The 21,951-nt window shown below is 38.4% G+C and overlaps 1 protein-coding gene across 1 annotated transcript in view; it reads left to right on the forward strand.

Annotated features, from left to right (window-relative positions):
• dennd6aa (DENN/MADD domain containing 6Aa) overlaps positions 1 to 21,951 on the forward strand; it is a 35,711-nt gene that overhangs the window by 4,073 nt on the left and 9,687 nt on the right. The window contains exons 4-11 of the mRNA XM_067431369.1: positions 6,998 to 7,110; positions 7,277 to 7,357; positions 15,166 to 15,271; positions 16,699 to 16,778; positions 16,879 to 16,938; positions 17,048 to 17,103; positions 17,608 to 17,730; positions 21,049 to 21,144. Of these exons, the coding sequence (XP_067287470.1) occupies positions 6,998 to 7,110; positions 7,277 to 7,357; positions 15,166 to 15,271; positions 16,699 to 16,778; positions 16,879 to 16,938; positions 17,048 to 17,103; positions 17,608 to 17,730; positions 21,049 to 21,144 (715 nt within the window). The remainder of the gene's footprint in view (positions 1 to 6,997; positions 7,111 to 7,276; positions 7,358 to 15,165; positions 15,272 to 16,698; positions 16,779 to 16,878; positions 16,939 to 17,047; positions 17,104 to 17,607; positions 17,731 to 21,048; positions 21,145 to 21,951) is intronic.

The following is a 21,951-nucleotide window of genomic DNA, read 5'->3' on the forward strand; positions in this document are numbered from 1 at the left end:
GTAAATACACACCGTGTAGTAGATTATGGCCAGGGACAAAACTGGCCCGCGTAGTCGTCTCTCCATAGTGTTATTATAGTTTGCTGGCTTTGCCTCTCCTGTTGGAATTTTCCCACATGTAAATTCTGACCGATCGAAAAGCAGTTTAGGAAACACGCCATGGCCAATGAGTGATGTGGATGTTGTCACATGCCTGCGTTTTGGTTCGTTTCAACTGGTTCGGACCAAAGCAATCAGTGTGGTGTGAAAAGGAACCAAAAAAGCTGAAAAATGCAACAATGTATAATTGTTTGCCCTTGGTTCGGACTAAATGAACCGAACTAGAGATGTGAAAGCACCCTTGGTCAGGTGGAACCGGGGATCGAACCAAATTCAATAGGGATTTTTCAATAGGCGGCAGCTAGCGGACGGAAAGTTGCATAGTGCACCTTTAAGGTAAAGTCAACTATAAGTTGAATACGGAAGGCAGTCTGGTGGAAAGCTAGATATTTTACTTTATAAAGTTTTAAATATGGATATTTTTCTTACACAAACAAACGCATTGCTTTGCTTCAAAAGGCCTTTATTTACCCCCCGGAGCCGTGTGGACTATGTTTATAATGTACATTCACTGCCATTATAGTGCTTGGAAGAGCCAGGACATATTTTTAATACAACTCTGATTGTATTCGTCTAAAAGAAGAATCATATACACCTAGGATGACTTGAGGTCGAGTAAATCATGAGCTAATTACAATTTTTGGATGAACTATCCCTTTTAGGCTAGTCCTAGACTACAATGCATGTTTGAGCTGTTTGTTTGTCAGTGTGAATTTTTTTTCTAAGATTTATAAAAGCTACGTTAATGTCCTAATTGAGCTGAGGCCTAATCCTGGCTTAATCTAAGCCTTGTCTGTGAAACCAGGCCTTAACGTTTTGACTCTGGAAAGTTCAGTAGATCACACGGTTAATGCTGAAAGATATTAGAAATTAAGTTTATTCAGTCGTCATTTCAGAACTGTGTGCTTTCTGATATATGGGCATTTTTCAGGGTGTTTGTATTTTATGATGCATTTCCGAGATTTCTTCTCTCAGTGATTATTCATGTATTTTTACAACTGTGTTGTGATTAAGCAATGCAGTTGTACTATGTGGTTGTTTTCCTACGGTTAAGGTTTGATCTAGAGGATTGTAATTCATCTGAGTGAGTACTATGACCTGTGGTCTTACACTAATGTGTGTGGGATGAGAGCTCGACATCCTCCCTCTCCAGAAAGCACATGCATATTCAGAAAGGAACTCACAGTGTGGGTTGTGGAGGGCTTTCTGACTGTTCTGTATTAGAGATATTAATGGACTGGGTAGGTCAATATTTGTGATCATGCATTTGTAACCGATGCTCTGTAACAGTATATATTTTGCTACGTTTACTATTGTTACAGAATAAGGTCGATATTAATGAATCCCCCTGTTGACCTTGAGTTGAGATGCTCCTGATGCTCCTCACATCTTATGCTAACAGCTTACCGTTTTGTTGTTCTTTTAAAAGTCTGCCTAATTTTTTATTTCATTCTAAAAATAATTGTATTATTCCTCTGTTGAAATCAAAAGAAGACAAGCAGAATGTTGCAAACGTTTTTATGCATAATCATTTTTGAGACATGCAACAGTGTCGCTGATGTCAAATGACATGTGGCATCTTCACGCTGTATATGAATATACACTATATTGGCAAAAGTTTTGGGACGTCTGCCTTTAAATGGACATGAACTTTAATGACATCCCATTCTTAATCCGTCGGGTTTAATATGGAGTCGGCCCACCCTTTGCAGCTCTAACAGCTTCAACTCTTCTGGGAAGGCTTTCCACAAGGTTTAGGAGTGTGTTTATGGGAATCTTTGACCATTCTTCTAGAAGCTCATTTGTGAGGTCAGGCACTGATGTTGGACGAGAAGGCCTGGCTCTCAGTCTCCGCTCTAATTCATCCCAAAGCTGTTCTATCGGGTTGAGCTCAGGACTCTGTGCAGGCCAGTCAAGTTCCTCCACACCAAACTCACTCATCCATGTCTTTATGGAACGACGCTTTGTGCACTGGTGTCCAGTCATGTTGGAACAGGAAGGGGCCGTTCCTCAAACTGTTCCCACAAAATCGGGAGCATGAAATTGTCCAAAATGTATTGGAATGCTGAAGCATTAAGAGTTCCTTTCACTGGAACTAAGGGGCCAAGCCCAACCCCTATATAGTGCACATGAATACATGAGTATGTGTGCCATAGAAAATAGTAAATGTGTGAACAAGTGACCAATTTCAGCCACAGCTTCAGTGTCTGTTTATAATGTAGGGGGTGGGGGTTCAGATTCTAGAGAGCATTTGATTGGCTAAAAAAATCTGATGAGAATCTTAAGTACAGAGTGATGTCATTAAAATCATTGATCCATTGGACAAAAGTGAGAGACTGTGAGTTTTGAATGCTTAAATCTTCTAAATGTGTATTTTGTCATTGTTTTGGAGCAGTTTATAGATAACAGTAAGGCTAACATATTTATACTAAAAGCCAAAAAACGTCCATTTTGATTTCATGGGCACTCTAAAACTCATTGGCCACAGCCAATAATTATTTTATTTTTTAAGTAAATAATTAGTTTTAATGTTTTGCTTTTTAAATTGACAACTTTGCTCTAACAAAAGCCCTTGGTCAATACTATAAATAGAGCGGTCAGTGCTGTTTTCCACAGTATCAGCTGTGAATAAAAATGCCATCTCTGATCTTCTTCACACATATTCAGCTCGTGTTAATTTAGTGTGCAGCAAATTTGGGTTATTAATAGCGATGAGGTACAAATGAGGAGGAGCAGGATTTGAAGATTACAGCACAGTCCAGTTAATGACTTAGTAAATACGCAGGCGGTCTTATTCTGGATGTGTGTGTTTAAGTTCACTCACTGCCCTAGTGAGTCTCCTGGTGTGATATTGATCCTGTTCTCGTCTTTCTGAAACTGGAGAACCCGATGTATGAGCAGATACCCTATCCCATCATTCAACTCGCTTCAGTTCTCGTACAATACACTATCTTACAGGATGTAGCATGTCTTGTTGAAAGCACACGTGCGTATCATATTTTACAAGCTAGTGAAAGGCAATTTTATCTTATCGATAGTTCAGCTCTGAAAATCTGGACGAGCAACATTTAAAGATGTGGCGGCACTTTAATTGTAGTCTGTTTGCAAGCAAGGCTCTGAAAGGGTTAGTTTAATATACAGTACTGTGCAGATGTCTTAGACGTTAGTATTTTCACCCCAAAAAAGTGTCTTGGAGGCGTTGGCACCAGATTTAGTCTCGGTTTTTTGAGAACGGACTCGATTATAGTGAGATCACATCGTACAGGCTGTTGTCAGACTCTTTCTGCATGCAATAATCTCACTGGATTATTACAATTAATGGCAAAATGAATGTTTTGAAATATAAACTGATATTTCCCTCTGACACACTACAGCAAAATATATCAATAATTGGCTTAAAACCATTTTTGGGCTGAAAATACTAACGTGCCTAAGATAAAGCCCTATGAAAATATTTTTTTTTCCAAATTCTTTTTATTTATTTTTTTAAAGATTCCCTTTTTCCATTTCTAATTTTTCTGGATTCCATTTTCCATTTTTAATTTTTGTCCATACACTGACAGTAAAAATCTCTGCCATTCGATTTAAGTTTTCTGACCTGCTTTTTATTTATTCATCAAAACTTTGGAATTATATGAAATTCCACATTATACAGTAAATTCAGTTTTTATGACTGGATTCTGTGATTTCATCCACGTTTTTTGCCTCACAGAAATCATAGGGCCATGTACGTTTTTGCACAGTATGTATTTAAGTGTATTAATATTGGTGTCATTTATCATATTACTTGCACATACATGATTTTTACCATTGTAGATGTTGATATTAAATCAAAATTGATCTTTTCAGGTGATCTCAAATAGCCTAGAAATCTAGATGCCGCAGCAAATCTAATCTGCCTGTGAGTGTCGTCTAGCAACTTTCAATACACTTCTGAGCTGTAATCGCCAAACTCTTGCCGGGCCAATCACATCGTGTATAGAGTCGGTGGGCGGGGCCATAATGACGACGGCCGAGTTGCGTTTGAGTGCTTCTAGTAAACACAGAAACTGGTGAACGGCGGCGGTCTTTCGAATCAGCTTTGACCGCGACTCTGGAAGACTTGAGTTAAGCTTTTCTCTGAGAAAAGAACAAAGAACGGCACTGGTCATTCTTAAGAAGGGAAGATGTGTTCAGAGTTTAGCCGACCAGATACGGTGAATGTTTAATCTGTCAGCGAGCTCTGCTTCACCTTCGTTGCTCTGGTTGGTGTAGCGTTATCCTATCGCGTGCAGAGGGAGTTTGAAAGACAACCGTTTATCCGCCCCTCAGATTGAGCGGTCAATGGTGAGTTTCCAGACCAAACATCTTGATGTGGGTCTGGCTTGTCAGACTAGATCTCAGGTACACTATCATTCAAAAATTTTATCTTTGAAGAAATTGATACTTTTATTCAGTAGGGTTGCATTAAATTGATCCAAAATGACCGGTAATACATTCAGAATGTTAAAAAATAATTATATATTTTTTTTAAAATGCTGTGCATTTAAACATTCTATCCATTCTGAAAAAATGTTCACAGTTGTTTTCAACATTGATGATAATCTTATTTAGACTGGAGTAAACCCAGCCTGATCTGCCTGTGATTTGATTTCGCTCTGCAACTTAGTCTCTGGAAACCCGTACATTCATTTCTGTTACACTTTTGTGGGAACCAATATTGGACCGGCTTTTCCACCTGGCACACTATTGGCTGGTTTAAAACGATGACAGATAGAGAAGTGATGGGTCGTTGCCCGTTGATCACGCCTCTTGTGCTTTGATTGGTTGAAGGACTATCTAATTGCATTCGGAGTAATTCAAATAATGCCCGTTGATCACGCCTCTTGTGCTGTAGAAAATACAGAGCAGTGTTCAGTTTTAAATTGAGCTTGGTTTGGTGATAGCCAGACAAAATCTTATTAGCATATCAGAATGATTTCTGAAGGATCATGTGACACTGAAGCCTTGCTGAAAATACAGCTTTGATCACAGGAATAAATTGTATTTGAAAATATAATACAAAAGAAAATGGTTATAATGACTTGTAATATTATTTTAAAATATTACAGTTTTTACTGTGGTAATTTTTATTGTGTCTTATTGCTTAAATAGTGGGCATTCTACACTTCCAGGATATCCTGTTGTAAACGGTCTGTTCGTTGACAGATGTGACCTAATCAAACCTGATTTGCCTTGTGAGTCTTGAGTCCAGTTCTCATAGCCCATAATTCCATTTGGCTGTTTTGAAAATGCCTCTCATCTCTGACATCAGTTTCCTGGAGCCGTTTTCCTCATGGAGGGCCAAGAGTCAGATGCCAGAGTTTGTGGGTCAAACTGTGCATATGGAAATGTCTGGTGTGCGTTAACGTTTTCTCGCATGCTGTGGGTGAGGCACGAGAAAAGCATGCGGGTTGCTGTGGTAACAGAGTTCCTGCCACCCTATCAGATGTGAAGAAGTGCATCTGTTGTGACACATTACGCCTCTCTCTTCACATTCTCTCCATTTATTTGACTCGTGTGAATGTCTTATGATGGATGAGACTCCATGTGTGAAGTGCACGTTTTAAACGGCAAGCAACACATTGAATTAAATGTGAAATTTTGACGGAGAAAGATTGAAATAGTATTTACCTGTGAAAACACACTCCAATAATCCAATAGTTTTGTTTACAACTTTGAAAGTTTTTTTCTCCAAAAAAATCCCTTTTTTTTAACAGTGTACGTTATACTGAAGCTTGTAGTGGGAATATTAATACTCCAGTTGTGTCGCAATGTACTGAATAAATATTAGAAAAGTAAATGTTGATGTCACAACCATGACTATTATTGAACAGGCCATTTTGTACCCTTATTTAAATGGCTTTTCTAGATCTGGCATGTAATGAGCATGTAGTTGGATGTTCATTCAGTAGGATTAACTCTAAATATTGTGTAAACGCTGCTTTTTATAGACCCCCGTGGTGTTGAGGAAAGGGTTAACAGGGAGGATGAGGTAATCCATCAGTCACGGCCTCCAGATAGATCCAGTAATCCGGTTACACTCGCACAAACCACCTTCCTTGTTTCTTGTGGCCCACACACATCACTGTATGCAGAAAAGCCAAAAATAGAGCCGAACGCACACAAACACGCCTGTCCTAATCTGAACCGGAGCAGTCGGGCCCGGGACATCAGAACAGCCTGATGGGATGTAGGAGGCAGTGGTTCTTCTAGAATAATGTCCAGATGGTTCCTTAACTTATGGATGTTGCATCTTGTGTTTGATTATTTGTGAATAGCTGGAAGACCTAAAAATGTCATTCCCATGTTATACAACATACATATTACAGAAATAGCTCCTGATTAAGTAATGATTATATTTTATTTTTGTTTGTATTTTATTATTTTTATTTGTTATTATTAATGACATTTTTATTACATTTACAATTTTTTTACATTTATATTTTAATAAAATGTTTTATTCTTTTGTTTATATATTTTACATATTTCGTTTTCAAACTGCAATTGATCAACTGGCTGCTAAAGACCATCTCCAAAAGGGATCCGATCCCATGCCCAACTTTACAGCAGAAAAAAAAACTGCCTGGTACATGTGCAGTTTCGCTGTACTGTGATGTAAACTAAAGCCTCTTGGTGATTTTTTTTTAAATATAAAAGCAGAATAATTTTTTGCAACCTTGGCCTATATTTCCGAGAGATGATACAGAGCACAATGTTTTGGCAGACTAAATAATATTGTGGCTGAAGGAAATAATTCAGATTTGTTTTGGAAAAGGCAAGCGCTTCAGATGAAAACAACATGGTTTCAATAAAATGTCCTTGATCCAGCCGGTGCACATTTGCAGATAAACGTGAGTGTTTGTGTCTCCGGTCGCAGGTTGTCTGGGGGACACACAGTTCTGCTTCCGTTTCCGGCAGGCCACTGGCAGGAAGTCGTCACTCGGATGTTTCCTCGACCACTTCGACCGGGATGCGCCGGTCAGTCTCAAGGTCAGTGCTGACTGCCGAGGACGTCAACATTAACTCCTATCTCACAAAGTCCTGTTCATTAAGATTTCCCTAAATAAAACATAATGTCACTAAAATGCTTCTGCAAGTAATTTATTACGTGCCATTATTACTGAGGAAATGTGAATGTTTTTCTTCTGTCCCACAGAGAGATCAGGGTTATTACTACGGGTACGTGTACTTCAGACAGGTGCGAGACAAGTCGCTCAAGAGGGGCTACTTTCAGAAGGTACGACCATTTGACCCTCACCATGAACTAGGGCTGTGCAATATATAAAAATTATCGAAATATCGCAATATGCATGTCGCAATGGAACGCAATATCTGAATGATTTTAAAAGGTTACTTCAACATTGTGAAAAGTGTACGTTTTTAAAGGTAGTGTAGGTAGGAATTGGTTAAAAACGTTTTTTTCCAAATTTGTTTAAACGTTCTTTATATATCAATACATAATTTTAATGTAAGTACTCTAAAAAAGAAAGTATGAAAATTGAGTGTCTGTAGACCTCTCACGACTGTTTATTATGCGACTATAATAATGACAGCTCATTATTTCCATTCACTCCACCTTCTCCCTTCTGGGCTCTTTCCAAAGCCACGCCCCCAAAACACATCAACGCGCTACGCCGACCAATCAGCTGGAAGACGCATTATTTTCCTCAGACCAGCAGTGTGCATGCAGTGACATCATGTCAGAATCACATGTAATAAAAAAATCGAACTTTATCAGTATGAATATAAACAAATAAGATGTCTTTTAGTACTCACTGTCAAGCTAGAATACCGATACTGGTCAAGTTTAAAATATATTTTTGTTTGATTTGGTAACGAGCTAGTTTAGCTTTTACACATGTATTTTGTTATCTAAAGTTAAATTTTGCGAAATTCAACACAACAGCGATCAACTTGAGCTAAACATATTGAGCATATTTATCATCTCTACTAATTTTATACTAATATATAAAAGTGTATAACATTGTAACTTTATGCTAAGTAATGTTATGTTAGCTATATTAGGCAGCTTCATGTGCTTTTGATACATGCTTCATGAAAACATAAACTGAATAAATTTATAATCAAATCAAAAGGAAAGATTACCTGTCCAGCAGAAATACAGCCAGCAATGAGTCGTTTTTCAGGTCCCTCAGTTCTCACCATCGTTAAAAAAAACCACGCAGATATTTACTCGCGTTTGATTTCTTTGTTTATCCAAAGACTTTCTGTGCATTGCCTTTTCTCGTACTGTCTTCCTTTTTTTGGCATTGTTTGCCTTCGCTGACTGCAAAACCCTGCACTGTGAATTTTGAATGCTCTTTCTCTGCCATTATTTTGCCTAGGTTTCTTGCCTCTTGAACTGCTCGAATCAAACGAGCACATGCATGTGGGCAGATCCTGTAGCGCAAGCGGTGGTCGTGGCCATGGTAGCGAGAGAGAGTGACAGTCACCCAAGCCAATCATTTGTTTCGTCCCGAACGAAAATAATGAGCTGTGTTTATTGCAGATTAAAAAGTCTAGAGTCACTCGGTTTTTATACTCTCCTTTTCAGAGTACTTACATTTGAATTATGTATTGACATATAAAGAAAGTTTAAACAAATTTGGACAAAAGTGTCCAGTCCTACCTACCCTACCTTTAATAACAAAGATCAATTAAAATAACAAAAATAATCGTCCACCCCTAGTTCAGGCATCTTTGTTTGCCTGGATGTTCTTGATGTTCAGTCTTAGGTTGATATAACCTTGTCAAGCAAAACGTTTTTTATATTTAAATATTCGCATTAAATTTTTTGTTTGTTTATATTTATGTTAAAATTATATTATCAGATTTGTGACATACATTTTTGCTAAAACACTGCTGGTCACTTTCAGAAGTTGTAGCGACGCTTTCTTTTCCCAGAAATAATGTAAAACATAAATGGTATCATTCTCAGCTTTTAAATATATTTTAAATAGATTTTACACACTAATAGCAATATCGTATTGCATATCGAATATCGCATTATTTAACAAGGTATTGCATATCGCATTTTTCTTCAATATCGCACAGCCCTACCAGGAGCCCGATGCCTTGATTAGGGAGGTGATACATTTAAAGTGACGTTTGGTAGTTTTTGTGACTACTGGCCCTTTGGTGCACATTTTATCTTAATTTATACAGCGTTATGTTCCTGTCCTCTACTTAAATGGACCCTTTTCACATTTTCAGGGTTTTCAGAAACACAAGTTATAGTTACTCCTGTAGAGTGTAACAGTATTATTTTCCATTCATCTCTCCAATAGGGTTTAAAAAAGTATTTTTTAAAGCATTATAAGCCATGAACCAGCTACGAGGTGAATCATAACATTACCAACTTTGATTTGAAGCAAAAAATATTTGAAAAATGGACAAAAAGACAAAGGCCCCTAACAGTTTTTGGAAGGGAAAGAACCATGACGCATTGAAACAGCATAATCCTTTTAATAACTATGGAAAAATATAAAACTATTAATTAAAAAATGTTGATTATATATACAAAAACAATATTTTAAGTTTATTGAAAAATATGCATATGCTGTGTGTGTTATGTATATACTGTCAGGGCTGTAAAACATTTAATCGCATACAAAATGTCAGTGTTAATGTGTATAAATATTTATATGTATTTGAAATATTTGCATTATTTCATATCAATCAATCATGTCAATGATTATTTTAAAAATAAGTTGAAATAAGTCTGGCTGATGGCTTTAACTGAAGCAAATACAAAAAAACTGGGAGATTGATTACATTGGTCAAAAGAGAGAAAGATATCAATTTTACCATCACTCCCTCCTCAGCCATTGTCAACATTACCTTGGCATTAAAAAAAAACCTAGTTAAGATGATAAAGTATAGTGTTATTAATGTAAAAAATCTTGGCTAGATTAATGATATTAATAACTACATGTCCTCACAGTCTGTGAAAAGGGTCCATTGTTCGAGTGGTGTTGTAGTGATTTGAGCACGGTTAAGTGGTGTTTTCAGTCTGTGAGAAGCCTCAAATGGTTTTTCACTTCATCTTGCCCCTAGTTTGCTCCCCATACTTTAGTATCTTTACCGATGCTGCCAGCTACGCTCAAGCACACCACTGAACAAGTCCCAACACCACACAAGCATCTTGTGTCTGATTTTCTGCATGCAACAGAAGTGTGATTCTGATCTATCACCAGCGAACGTTGTTCACACCCTAAAAATAGAGGCGGAGATTAGCTGGGAGTTCAGGAATTTTTCAAGAGCCTTTAATTCTCGTTATTTTTGAAGGCACAGGTGCTTTCTGGGGCCTTTTCTGCCCTGCGGCTTCTTATGCAACGCTTGAGGTGATTCACTGTGCATCAATAAAACGCTGTGGTTTTTGACATGAGCGGACACAACCCAGTTTGTTTTCTTTACTAACAGAACAACTGTAGCTACTCTACAGTTGTTTTCCTTCCACATGCTTAACTCTATAAAGCCTACTGTTATCATATTTGATACACAAAATTATAAGGGTTTAACAATATATTGTCATATTATATCGCAATAAAAAAAGCAACAATATGTATTGTGAGTAGTTCACCCAAAATGAAAATTACAATGACAAAGTTTACAGTTTTTGTGTCCGTACTTTTGATGCTGAATGTCTTATGTCACTAGTAAAAGGTGGCCTACATTAGTTTAAATATATCTATTCAGTGACAGAGTTCAAGCATATTTCGTCTAAAATAATAATGTATTTTCAGCTTCTGAATTATGAATAGTTCTGTTCTGGTGTTGCCATTGTCCTGTGCATTGTGTTACCAGCACCAAGTCCAAACCTATTCATTTCCACCCTCAATGTAATCCTAAATTTAGCATTTTAATCAACACTTTTTTTTCATTAACCTTTTACTGTACATTTTAGTGTATCACAATAATATTGTATTGTGAGTTCAGTATTGTGATCTGCATGGAAACATGACATGAGGGTATTGTTACACCCCTACAAAATTATAAAGCCACTGAATTATGGACATTGATTCACGTGTCTTTTTGCTGTGAAACCTTTACTGCTTTACATATTTTATATTATTAGTAATATTTTTAGATAAACACTTACTGAAGTAACTTGGGTTTACTTGATTGTTGATTTTTGAGGAACATTTTATTTGCAGGTTGCATTGCAATATATGTTTGTATAACTACATAAAATTAAGCGTTTAAATATCATCTTCTATGAATATTATATTCACCAATCAGGCATAACATTATATTGTGTTGGTCCCCCTTTTGCTGCCAAAACAGCCCTGACCCGTCGAGACATGGACTCCAATAGACCCCTGAAGGTGTGCTGTGGTATCTGGCACCAAGATTTTAGCAGCACATCTTTTAAGTCCTGTAAGTTGTGAGGTGGGGCCTCCATGGATCAGACTTGTTTGTTCAGCACATCCCACAGATGCTCGATTGGATTGAGATCTGGGGAATTTGGAGGCCAAGTCAACGCCTCAAACTCGTTGTTGTGCTCCTCAAACCATCCCTGAAGCATTTGTGCTTTGTGTCAGGAGCATTATCCTGCTGGAAGAGCCACAGCCACCAGAATACCGTTTCCATGAAAGGCTGAACATGGTCTCAGCAATGCTTAGGTAGGTGGAGCGTGTCAAAGTAACATCCACATGGATGGAGGACCCAAGGTTTCCCAGCAGAACATTACCCAAAGCATCACACTGCCTCAGCTGGCTCGCCTTCTTCCCATAGTGCATCCTGGGGCCATGTGTTCCTCAGGTGAGCCATGCACACACACACACCCGGCCATCCACGTGATGTAAAAGAAAACGTGATTCATCAGACCAGGCCACCTTCTTCCATTGCTCCGTGGGCCAGTTCTGATGCTCACGTGCCACTGTTGATGCTTTTGGCGGGGTCAGGGGTCAGAGGTCACCCTGACTGGTCAGCGGCTATGCCGCCGCATACACAACAAACTGAGATGCTCTGTGTATTCTGACACCTTTCTATCAGAACCAGCATTAACTTCTGGAGCAGTTTGAGCTCCAGTAGCTCGTCTGTTTGATCGGACCCCACGGGCCAGCCTTCGCTCCACATGTGCATTAATGAGCCTTGGCCGCCCATGACCCTGTGGCCGGTTCTCCACTGTTCCTTCCTTGGAGCACTTTTGATAGATACTGACTAGGGCTGGGCGATATGACGAAATATATCGTCTGGACGATAGAAAATGTCTATCGTTTTATATAAGGCTCTATCGCTTACGCCACGATAAGGCGTTTATGGCAGAATTTTACGTCAAGATGCACCTCACGCCACGGCATGCCCATGCAATACATAAACGCGCTCCCTCTGTCTCTCTCTCGCTCTCTCACTCACACACACACACGCGCTGCAGCCTCCCTTCCACTCACGTCACTTTTTTTAAATCCCCCACAGCGCGAAACACGAGTCCCGCAAACGCGCCGCAGAGGAGCTTGTTTGTAATCAGAGGACAAATGGCTCCTTAGTTTCGAAATGGTTTGGGTACAAGGTGATCGCGTTGAAAATAAAGGTGTTTGTCCAGCCTTAGAAGCTCATTTGAATCATTGCCGCGGCTCATTTAAGAAAATGACAGCTCCGAAGAGACGCCGCTTTAGTTTGAGGTAACGTTACTGCTAACAATAATAAAGAAAGACGATCAACACCTTACGTGTTACCACTGAAATGAAGATGTAATATATTTCCAAATGTAAGCCCATCTTAAGCGAAATGCACGCTTCATCCTGTCGTCTGCTCTGGCTCTAACCTCGAGTGTTTACTTTTTGCAAACCTTGTGAGCGCGCAAACCCAAACGCTGTGACCTCGCGCCAAATGTTTTTATTGGTTTATTAAGTACAAACAGGCGAGTTATGAAAAATTGAGTGCGAGGGATATGTTCAATCACACAAAAAGATTTTGGAATGAGACGGCCAACTGTAGTAGCGTTTAGTCCACTGTCTATAATAGCCTAATTTAGAGATCACTTTTTTATTTATTTTAACCGACAACTTTGATCGGTTAACGTTGATACGGTCAGCCATCGGTCAAACGGTCATCGGTAAACATCCCTAGGCAGGTGTTAACTTTACTAACAGTCTTGCTTTAAAAAAAAGGTTCTAAATAAAATAAAAATGTAGTCCATACTACCTTTATTTGTTTTGTATATCATTTCAAACTGCATTTCCACATTGCAATTTTGTATAGACTATTCATAAACTGAATTAATAGAAAGGTTGCTATATCGTTATGTATATCGTTATCGGGATATCAAATGAGCTATATCGGGATATGAAATTTTGGCCATATCGCCCAGCCCTAATACTGACCACTGCAGACCGGGAACAGCCCACAAGAGCTGCAGTTTTGGAGATGCTCTGACCCAGTCGTCTAGCCGTCACAATTTGGCCCTTGTCAAACTCGCTCAAATCCTTACGCTTGCCCATTTTTCCTGCTTCTAACACATCGACTTTGAGGATAAAATGTTCACTTGCTGCCTAATAAATCCCACCCACATCAGTGTTAATCACTTTACCTTTCAGTGGTCATAATGTTATGCCTGATTGCTGTATATCCTCCTGGGACCCAGTAATAGACTTTTGTCCACTGTAGTGGACATTATATTTTAGTGAGTTTCTGTGACATCACACACGTCACAGTTTAGAGTCAGGATGTCCTTTATAGAGCACATTCAGGGCTTTGCAAAGATACCAAATGTTTGGAGGTGTCACCAGGACAACAACAACTTCTTGGTCTTTAAAAATGGCTGACATAAATGTTTAGCACTCTTATGGAAATATGATCATATTTTGTAATTATAATTTAAATCTGATTAATTTTCTAATTGTTTGTTATAAATCAACATCTCAGGAAAATGCTATGGGGTTTCTAATCTAAATATGACTCTTTGTTACAAAACAGGGCATTGATTTCATAAATGTCCACTGTAGAGGACACCGGGACTTAAATCAAGTTTATAAGGCATTTTGAAGACACAACAAGTAAATAGAAAAATAAATTACATATCAATATTCCTATGAAATATTACATATTATTATGAAAATGTTGCCAATTATTACTCCCCTTATTACACTTCTTTTTTTCATTACATGTTGCACCAAGAACACAATAATATGCAAATTAGATGCAATATACCGATACATTGTATTAAATGGGAAAATCCAAGTATGGCCATTTTACCCACATATTGCATAAAGTAAGATGGTATATCAAAGCATTCAGTTATATCTTTTATAACATAGCTCAGAATCATCTTTAAAAAAAGTTTGTTTAAAAAAAATCCTGAAACTTAAAAATGTATTCGTGAATTAAAAATAAATCCCATTGTTTTTGCCTATACATGCAATTTCATTTCATTAAAAAATTTTAACAACTGAGTCCTGGTGTCAACTACAGAGGACATATCATAAAATATGAATATAATATAATTTTACAAAAAAATAATCTGTCCATTTGTTTCTTATGCTCTAAACAATCTAATGACATGAAAAAATACAAAATTCAAAAAACTTTTTTTTTCTGGGTCCCAGGAGGATATTCTTATATACTGTAGAGTGACTACTAATATTTATATGCATTTTATGTTATTAGTCAGTTATTTTGTTCTAAAGATCTAACTGACTTGCATTACAAGCGATCAGAATTTTTTCTCACTTTTTGACCATTTAAATATTGGCATCTGTAGCAAAATGCATATTTTTGCTTAGTGGGTCTCTTAATAAAAAAAAATCTTTTTTCCTCGAGTATGAGCTCCATATTCTCACAATATTATACTAAATGATAAAAATTACCATTTATGTCTTAAAATACTTAATAAAACACATTAGAAAGTATGCCAGTGTGAATGCACTGCATAGCATCTTCTTTTCTGTGCCTTGAAAGAAAAAAGTCCTAAAGGTTTGAAGCGGCATGATGAGCTATTCCTTTAAAATTTTGTCTGTTGTGTTCTGGCCAGTATCCTGAGAGGATTTGTGAACTTCATGACCTTTCTCTTATCATGTATGCATGTGTGTGTCTCTCCTCCAGTCTCTGGTCCTCATCAGCAAGCTGCCCTATGTGACCTTTTTCCACTCTTTGCTGAAGCTCATCGCCCCAGAATACTTCGAGAAGCAGGAGCCGTGTTTAGAGGCCGGTGAGTCCTGAAAACATGGACAACAGACGGTAAAACAAACACTTATCCACTCAAAACTGCCTTCATTAGTGGTGTTTTCAAAATCGTCATGTAAGTGATTGGACGTTTGTTTAGTGGATAGACAACAAGAAATTTTTTTTTGACTTGCATTGAAAAGGAGGTGGTGCTCTTCACTTAGTTATGGCATAATCAACATAGACAGTAAAAGAAATGGACGGAGCGATCCCATTGCCTTCTACGGCGTTAAGTGATGTCAGTATAGGGGCACTCACTTCCTGATGGCTGAGCGAACTGCGCAGGCTCAGACGGAGCTTGAGGACGTAGATGTGACGTGAGCCTCCTGTCGGACAGCTGTAGGTCTTCTAGTAGATGTGGAAAGTGAAATCTGAATCACGTTGTTTAAATATTTTCTCCCGTTGCTTTTGGCTCACTATGGGCTTCTCCCCATTCTTCCCCCTTGACTTTATCAGACTTTGTCTCCACGTCCCCCCGACTGCCTCATAGACAGTAAAAGATTGCCTGTGAGCGTCTCCTCAGGTCTATACGGTAATTTCTCAACTGTGCGACAGAGTCGCGTTGGTTATGACGCAATCGTTAGCCTATTTTTACAAAAACAGCTTCTACGGGGCGATAGTGTAAGATACAAGGTAACGGAGCCTTTTATGCATTGTCGTGTTTCTTTAGAAATAAACAATGGACAAATGGAGTCTTTAAACGCCTCAGATGTAAAGTTATTCACTGTCAAAGTGACTCAAAAATGAATGGGAGTCAATGGGATGCTAACAGCAGGTGATGGCTTGGTTAGCAATGGCCGCCCCTAGGGGTGGAACGCTTTCCGAGCGCTAGATTACCCCCTTGATAATCAACCACCTAAAAAAAAAAGCTGACAACCACAATGCAACACTTTCCTGCCATATTTTTCCACCAGAATATCATGCAACTACATTTTGGCAACTTGCAACAATGACTCAACACATTAGTAACTGCATAGCAACATTTTTCACATTGTATATCATGTTGCCTAATCTTAGAGATAGTTCACCCAAAAATCACAATTCTGTTATTAATGACTTACCCTCATGTCATTCCAAACCTGACATTCATTCATCTTCGGCACACAAATGAAGATCTTTTTGATGAAATCTGAGAGATTTCTGTCCCTTTATAGACTGAAATTTTGACGCTTCAAAAAGAGATCGTAAAAGTATTTTATTCACATTATGTTCAACGAACATAAACAGAAGCTTAAGTGAACATGCATGATGTGTGAGAACAAACCTCATTGGTTCATGCTGAAGCTCAATCGTGATGCGTAACATGAGGAAGTCTTGCGGGTTTGGAACAACATATGGATGAGTAAATAATGACAGGATTGAAATTTTTTGTTGAATTAACCCTTTAATAATGTTTTTGTTTTTACGTTAAAGCTTGCAATGACATCGACCGGTGGCCCACGCCGTGCCCAGGGAAGATTCTTACACTCCCCATCATGGGTGTGGTCATGAAGGTAACTGGTTTTTCTTCCCTTGGAGCTTTGTAAGATACCTGCCAAGTCTTTGAGAATCCAGTGCACGTTATTAACGAACGCCGCCATCTGCTCTTCTTAGCTCCGCATCCCCACGTGTTATGACAAGCCTGGAACTTCTCAGCTCGTCCAGTCCACACCGGTATGAAAACCATTGCCTCTGCCAGGCCTGTAGGCGATTGGTGCTGATGTGTCATATTCTGCAGAATCTTTTGCTCTTATGTAATGGAGTCTAATCTTTTCCTGTGCAGAGTGACAGTCTGGTATCCATCGTCCTGCCGACCGTCCATGAAGTAGATCTCTTCAGGTAAAGCACAATCATAGCGTGCTACTGTGAATGGTACATAGTGTACTAATGTTTCATAGTTGGGCTGGATTTGTTTATTACTTGTCCTCTGGGGCCTCCTGTTGGTAACTGAGAAAAGTGCATGCATGTACATTTGCGTGAAAAAGTTTGGGGTGAGATTTAATGTTTTTGAAGTCTCTAATGGGGCATTTATTGAATGTTTGTATTTAATGTCCATTAATTGGTAAATATAAAGAACAGGATTTGCTTGAAATGGAAATCTTTTGTAACAATATGAATGCCTTTACTGTCACTTTTGATCAATTTAATGCATCCTTGCCAAATAAAAGTATTGATTTCGTTCCAAAAATAAAAGTTGTTCTTATCCTAAACTTTTGAACGGTAGTGTGTTGGTCCAAATGATGTCTACATATTAATTGTATAAACATACTATGGCTCTGTTACATTTCATTTTAGCATCCATTAATTTAATGTTTGCTGTTTTCACTGTTTCTCATGTTGCAGGTGTTTCTATCCAGTGTTTTTTCATATCCAGATGTTGTGGGAGCTGGTGTTGCTGGGTGAGGCGTTGGTGGTCATGGCGCCGTCACCGGCAGAATCTTCAGACACTGTGTTGGCATTGGTCAGGTACGGCAAATAAAGTAATAAGCCATGTGAGATTGTGTTACAGTGATTTTTACAACTGTTAAGACCCCTGTAGTCCATAATTTTATCGCCAAAATGACACATTTAAATGTTTTTTCCTGTGAAAATAAATTCTTCATACCTTAAAATAGCTTAAAGGACAACTCCAGCGAATGTTTAAGTTTATCTTGATCGGTATATCTTTGTGAGTACAGTTTATAGAAAAAAAAACGAACCGGATTGGTGCTTGCAACGCGGAGCTATCACAGTTAATGCCCAGAGCCCCCCCTCAGCTAAAACGGCAGCTTTGGGGGCATAAACGTAACGGGTGTCTTTGTGCCTCTTACAGACACAAAATGCAATTAAAATGTCTGTCCAACATGAACAGGGCCCTTAAATGACAACGAGATGCGTTTAGCCACTTAGCCATTGTGTAAATTCACCTGTTTTAGCCGGCTAGCTGTGTCTCACGCTGAAGTCCCGTGGGAACGCCATTGTAGCCGGAAAAATTGTCCAGTCGAGAAGAGCGTTGTGTCTATAGACCCTTTTACTGTTTGTATACAATGATGACGTAGCAACGTATGCGCGCGCATTTTGGCAACAAACTGTGGCGAGAATCAGCAGCATGTCAAGCTACGCGAGCGGATTAAGCAACACAAACCGAGAAAGTTATTTTAAAAAGTTGACTTTATCAAATGGTATTCGGCTACCAGATCCGTGTACTATAGTGGAGTGGATAGAAGATGTTAGCAGATGGCCAGATATAACTTAGTGGTCGGATATATATATACGTATTTAATTGAGAAACCGAGCGTGTTCACCCGAGACAAGCATATAAATCACTGGATGCTTATGAATACGTTGTCTGTGGGCATGAACAGAATGTCCAATATTTTCTACATTTATTCTTATTCTTCACACAGACATACATTTATCCTTTTCCTTACATTTTATGTTGTTATTGATTCGTGTCGACACTTCTGTTTAAAGTTTAATTTTGTAATGCTATAGTACTTTAATAGCAACTATGTTGCTTGCATACATTTCTCAGATGGTTATTTTGCAATTAAACTATTAATAAAATCATTACAAAGGAAATTGATAAGTACTGTGATTATTGATATGATAATCTGGGGATGGGGAGTACATTATACACACCAGTGGCAGCCAATGTTGGGAGGTTTATTATAAATAATTAAGTGCAGTAAATGTTTTACAAATGATTTTTTTTATGCGAGCATTTTTATGTCCTCATTCCAATCAATGCATTTAATCGCCTGCAGCCACAGGTACCGCCGGTTCTTCTGAAACGGCCGTGATCCTGTCAGAATCCTATAAAACTTAAGCCCATTGGTGGAATAGCAATTAGTGCAACCGAAAACCAAACAGCCAGACATTTTGATGCTGGGAAACCGTTTTGATAAACTTTCGGAGTTGCTAACACATTAGAACCACTGGGGAACAACACCACTGCCGTTGCCAAAATGCGCGCGCAACTCTTTGATCACGTGGGCTGTAAAAGGGTCTATAAAGAGGCTCTGCTCATCGGCTCGTCGGTCCTCAGTATTGAACGTGTCCGAGAGAAACAAAGTCAGAAGAAAGTTTTCGATTCTGTACTGCTGATCCGATGAGGACCACTGCTCGTTCAGTTACTCGCTCATGCTCAGTATCAGTGGCTTGTGAGTTCATCAGATCTCTCAGCAAAACATGACTCAGTTCAGTGAACGGTTGGAGTTACAACATATAATTCAAGACATTAGTTTATTTCTATTTGGAGGGACTGTCACTCATTTCAGAAAGTGAGTAACTTAAGTAACTTGTGTGATCAGCGCTGATTTGAGACGCGAACCGTTTAGAACGAATCAGTCAAAAGAACCGGTTAAAAAGAACGATTCGTTCGTGAACCGGACATCACTAGAGTGATGATCCGATCGGGCTCACGAGTGAAGAAATTGTTCGCGTTTGTGCCTTTCCGAATTGTGAAAATTTGCAGCGAACACTTGACAAACTTACACAGACACAACACAGCCGGCCGGTTGAAGAGTAATGCCATTCCGTGGTTAAAGACGGTTACAGCCACTGTGGAGGTAATGGAAACTTTATTTATCCTTCCATTTGGGCACACTCGGCTTGAGGAAAGATGTCCAGTAATTTAAAATAATCGTGCTTTACACACACAACGCTCTTTCCAACTGGACTGCCTTTTTTCCGGCTACAGCTGAGTTCCCACTGGACTTCAGCTTGAGACACAGCTAGCCTTCTAACACACTGTTTAGATGAATTTACACAATGGCTAAGTGGCTAAACTCATCTCGTTGTCATTTAAGGGCCCTGTTCATGTTGGACAGACATTTTAATTGCATTTTGTGTCTGTAAAGAGGCACAAAGACACCCTTTACGTTTATGCCCCCGAAGCTGCCGTTTTAGCTGAGGGGGGGCTCTGGGCATTAACTGTGATAGCTCCGTGTTGCAAGCACCAATCCGGTTCGTTTTTTTTTCTATAGACTGTACTTACAAAGATATAACGATCAAGATAAACTTAAAAATTTGCCGGAGTTGTCCTTTAAATGTAACTCGACACCCTTGCTTCGTTTAGTATATGCAGGCTTATAAATATGCAAATTTGTCTCCGCCTCCAATCACAGCAGCTCGGATTACCTGATCCACTCGCTGTAGTAAACCGTAGAAAACACGACACAATGGCAAGTGGAAATATTGGTTATTTCAGACATATACTGTGTATGTGAAGCAGAAGAAGAGGACGAGCTAATTATCCAGGCTCATCTACAAGTCCATGTATCAGAATGGTGATGCATTTTACAAAACGTCAGACACGTAACTGTACTTTATTATGATCATCGTTTTGCTTGACTACATTATTAAACAGATAATAATGTGTTCAAACAGTTTTTTGATTTTGCTTGTTTATTAAACATTTGGACTCATTTTAAACTGCTGTCAGCAACAAAGGAACATGTAGTTCTCATTTTAATACAATTTTATTATATTTAAATCTATTCCGAAGTCTAAATTGAGTATCAGAGTGCATGGAGTATTGCAGTACTTTAACAGCAGACAGATCAGGTTTTATGGCTGTGATTTTGACCACACTGCGGCCGACCTTGAAGAAGGCCGGCTGGATAAGTCTAAAGTCATGTGATATGGTGTGTGTGATGCACAGACACCCCGTTACCCACCACAGACTTGGAGAGTGTTGAACATAGAGAATGTGGTTCCCGAGTGTATGCTGACTCCTTTATCCCTCTCTAATGCTAGTTAAACCAAAGCGATCTCTCCGTGTGTGTGTGTTTGTCTGTGCAGTTGTATCTCTCCTCTGCGGTACTGCAGTGACTTCCGGCCGTACTTCACCATTCATGACAGCGAGTTTAAGGAATACACCACTCGAACACAAGCTCCGTAAGTAAACCATGAGCAGAAAAAATATATATATATATATATATATATATATATATATATATATATATATATATATATAATATAAAAAACAAATATATAAAAAAAAAATATATATATATATATAATATTTCAGTTACCTCAGTTACTTCACTTAAACAAACGCTGGTTATTTATTTATTTATTTATGTATTTGCTTTTGGGGAAAATTCTGTTAAAATATATTAACTACATAATAAACATTGCCAAAAAAAGTAAACAGTATAGTTAATATTAATACATTAAATTAGATTAGAATTACTGTAAATAAATGTAATAAAAACATTTGATATATATATATATATATACATACACATACATACATATTTTTTTATTTTATTTAGTATTAGTGCTATCAAATCAATTACTTAATCTATAATAAAAGTGTGTGTTTATATAATGTGTGTGTCTAACATACGTGTGTGTGTGTGTGCATATACTGTATATACACGTGTGTGTGTGTGTGTGTGTGTGTGTGTGTGTGTGTGTGTGTGTGTGTGTGTGTGTGTGTGTGTGTGTGTGTGCATATACTGTATATACACACGTGTGTGTGTGTGTGTGTGTGTGTGTGTGTGCATATACTGTATATACACGTGTGTGTGTGTGTGTGTGTGTGTGTGTGGACAGGTTTGTAATATTTAGGGTTTTTGTTCTTTTGACCTACAAACGCAGCGTGTAATTCAATCAGTGTCAGGATGATCATATGATCGATGAGATTGTTGTTATTTCGGAAGCTCAGACAGGAAGTGACATGTGACACTCTTACTGGGT

The sequence above is a fragment of the Pseudorasbora parva genome, chromosome 22, assembly GCF_024679245.1.
Source record: "Pseudorasbora parva isolate DD20220531a chromosome 22, ASM2467924v1, whole genome shotgun sequence".
NCBI lineage: Eukaryota > Metazoa > Chordata > Actinopteri > Cypriniformes > Gobionidae > Pseudorasbora > Pseudorasbora parva.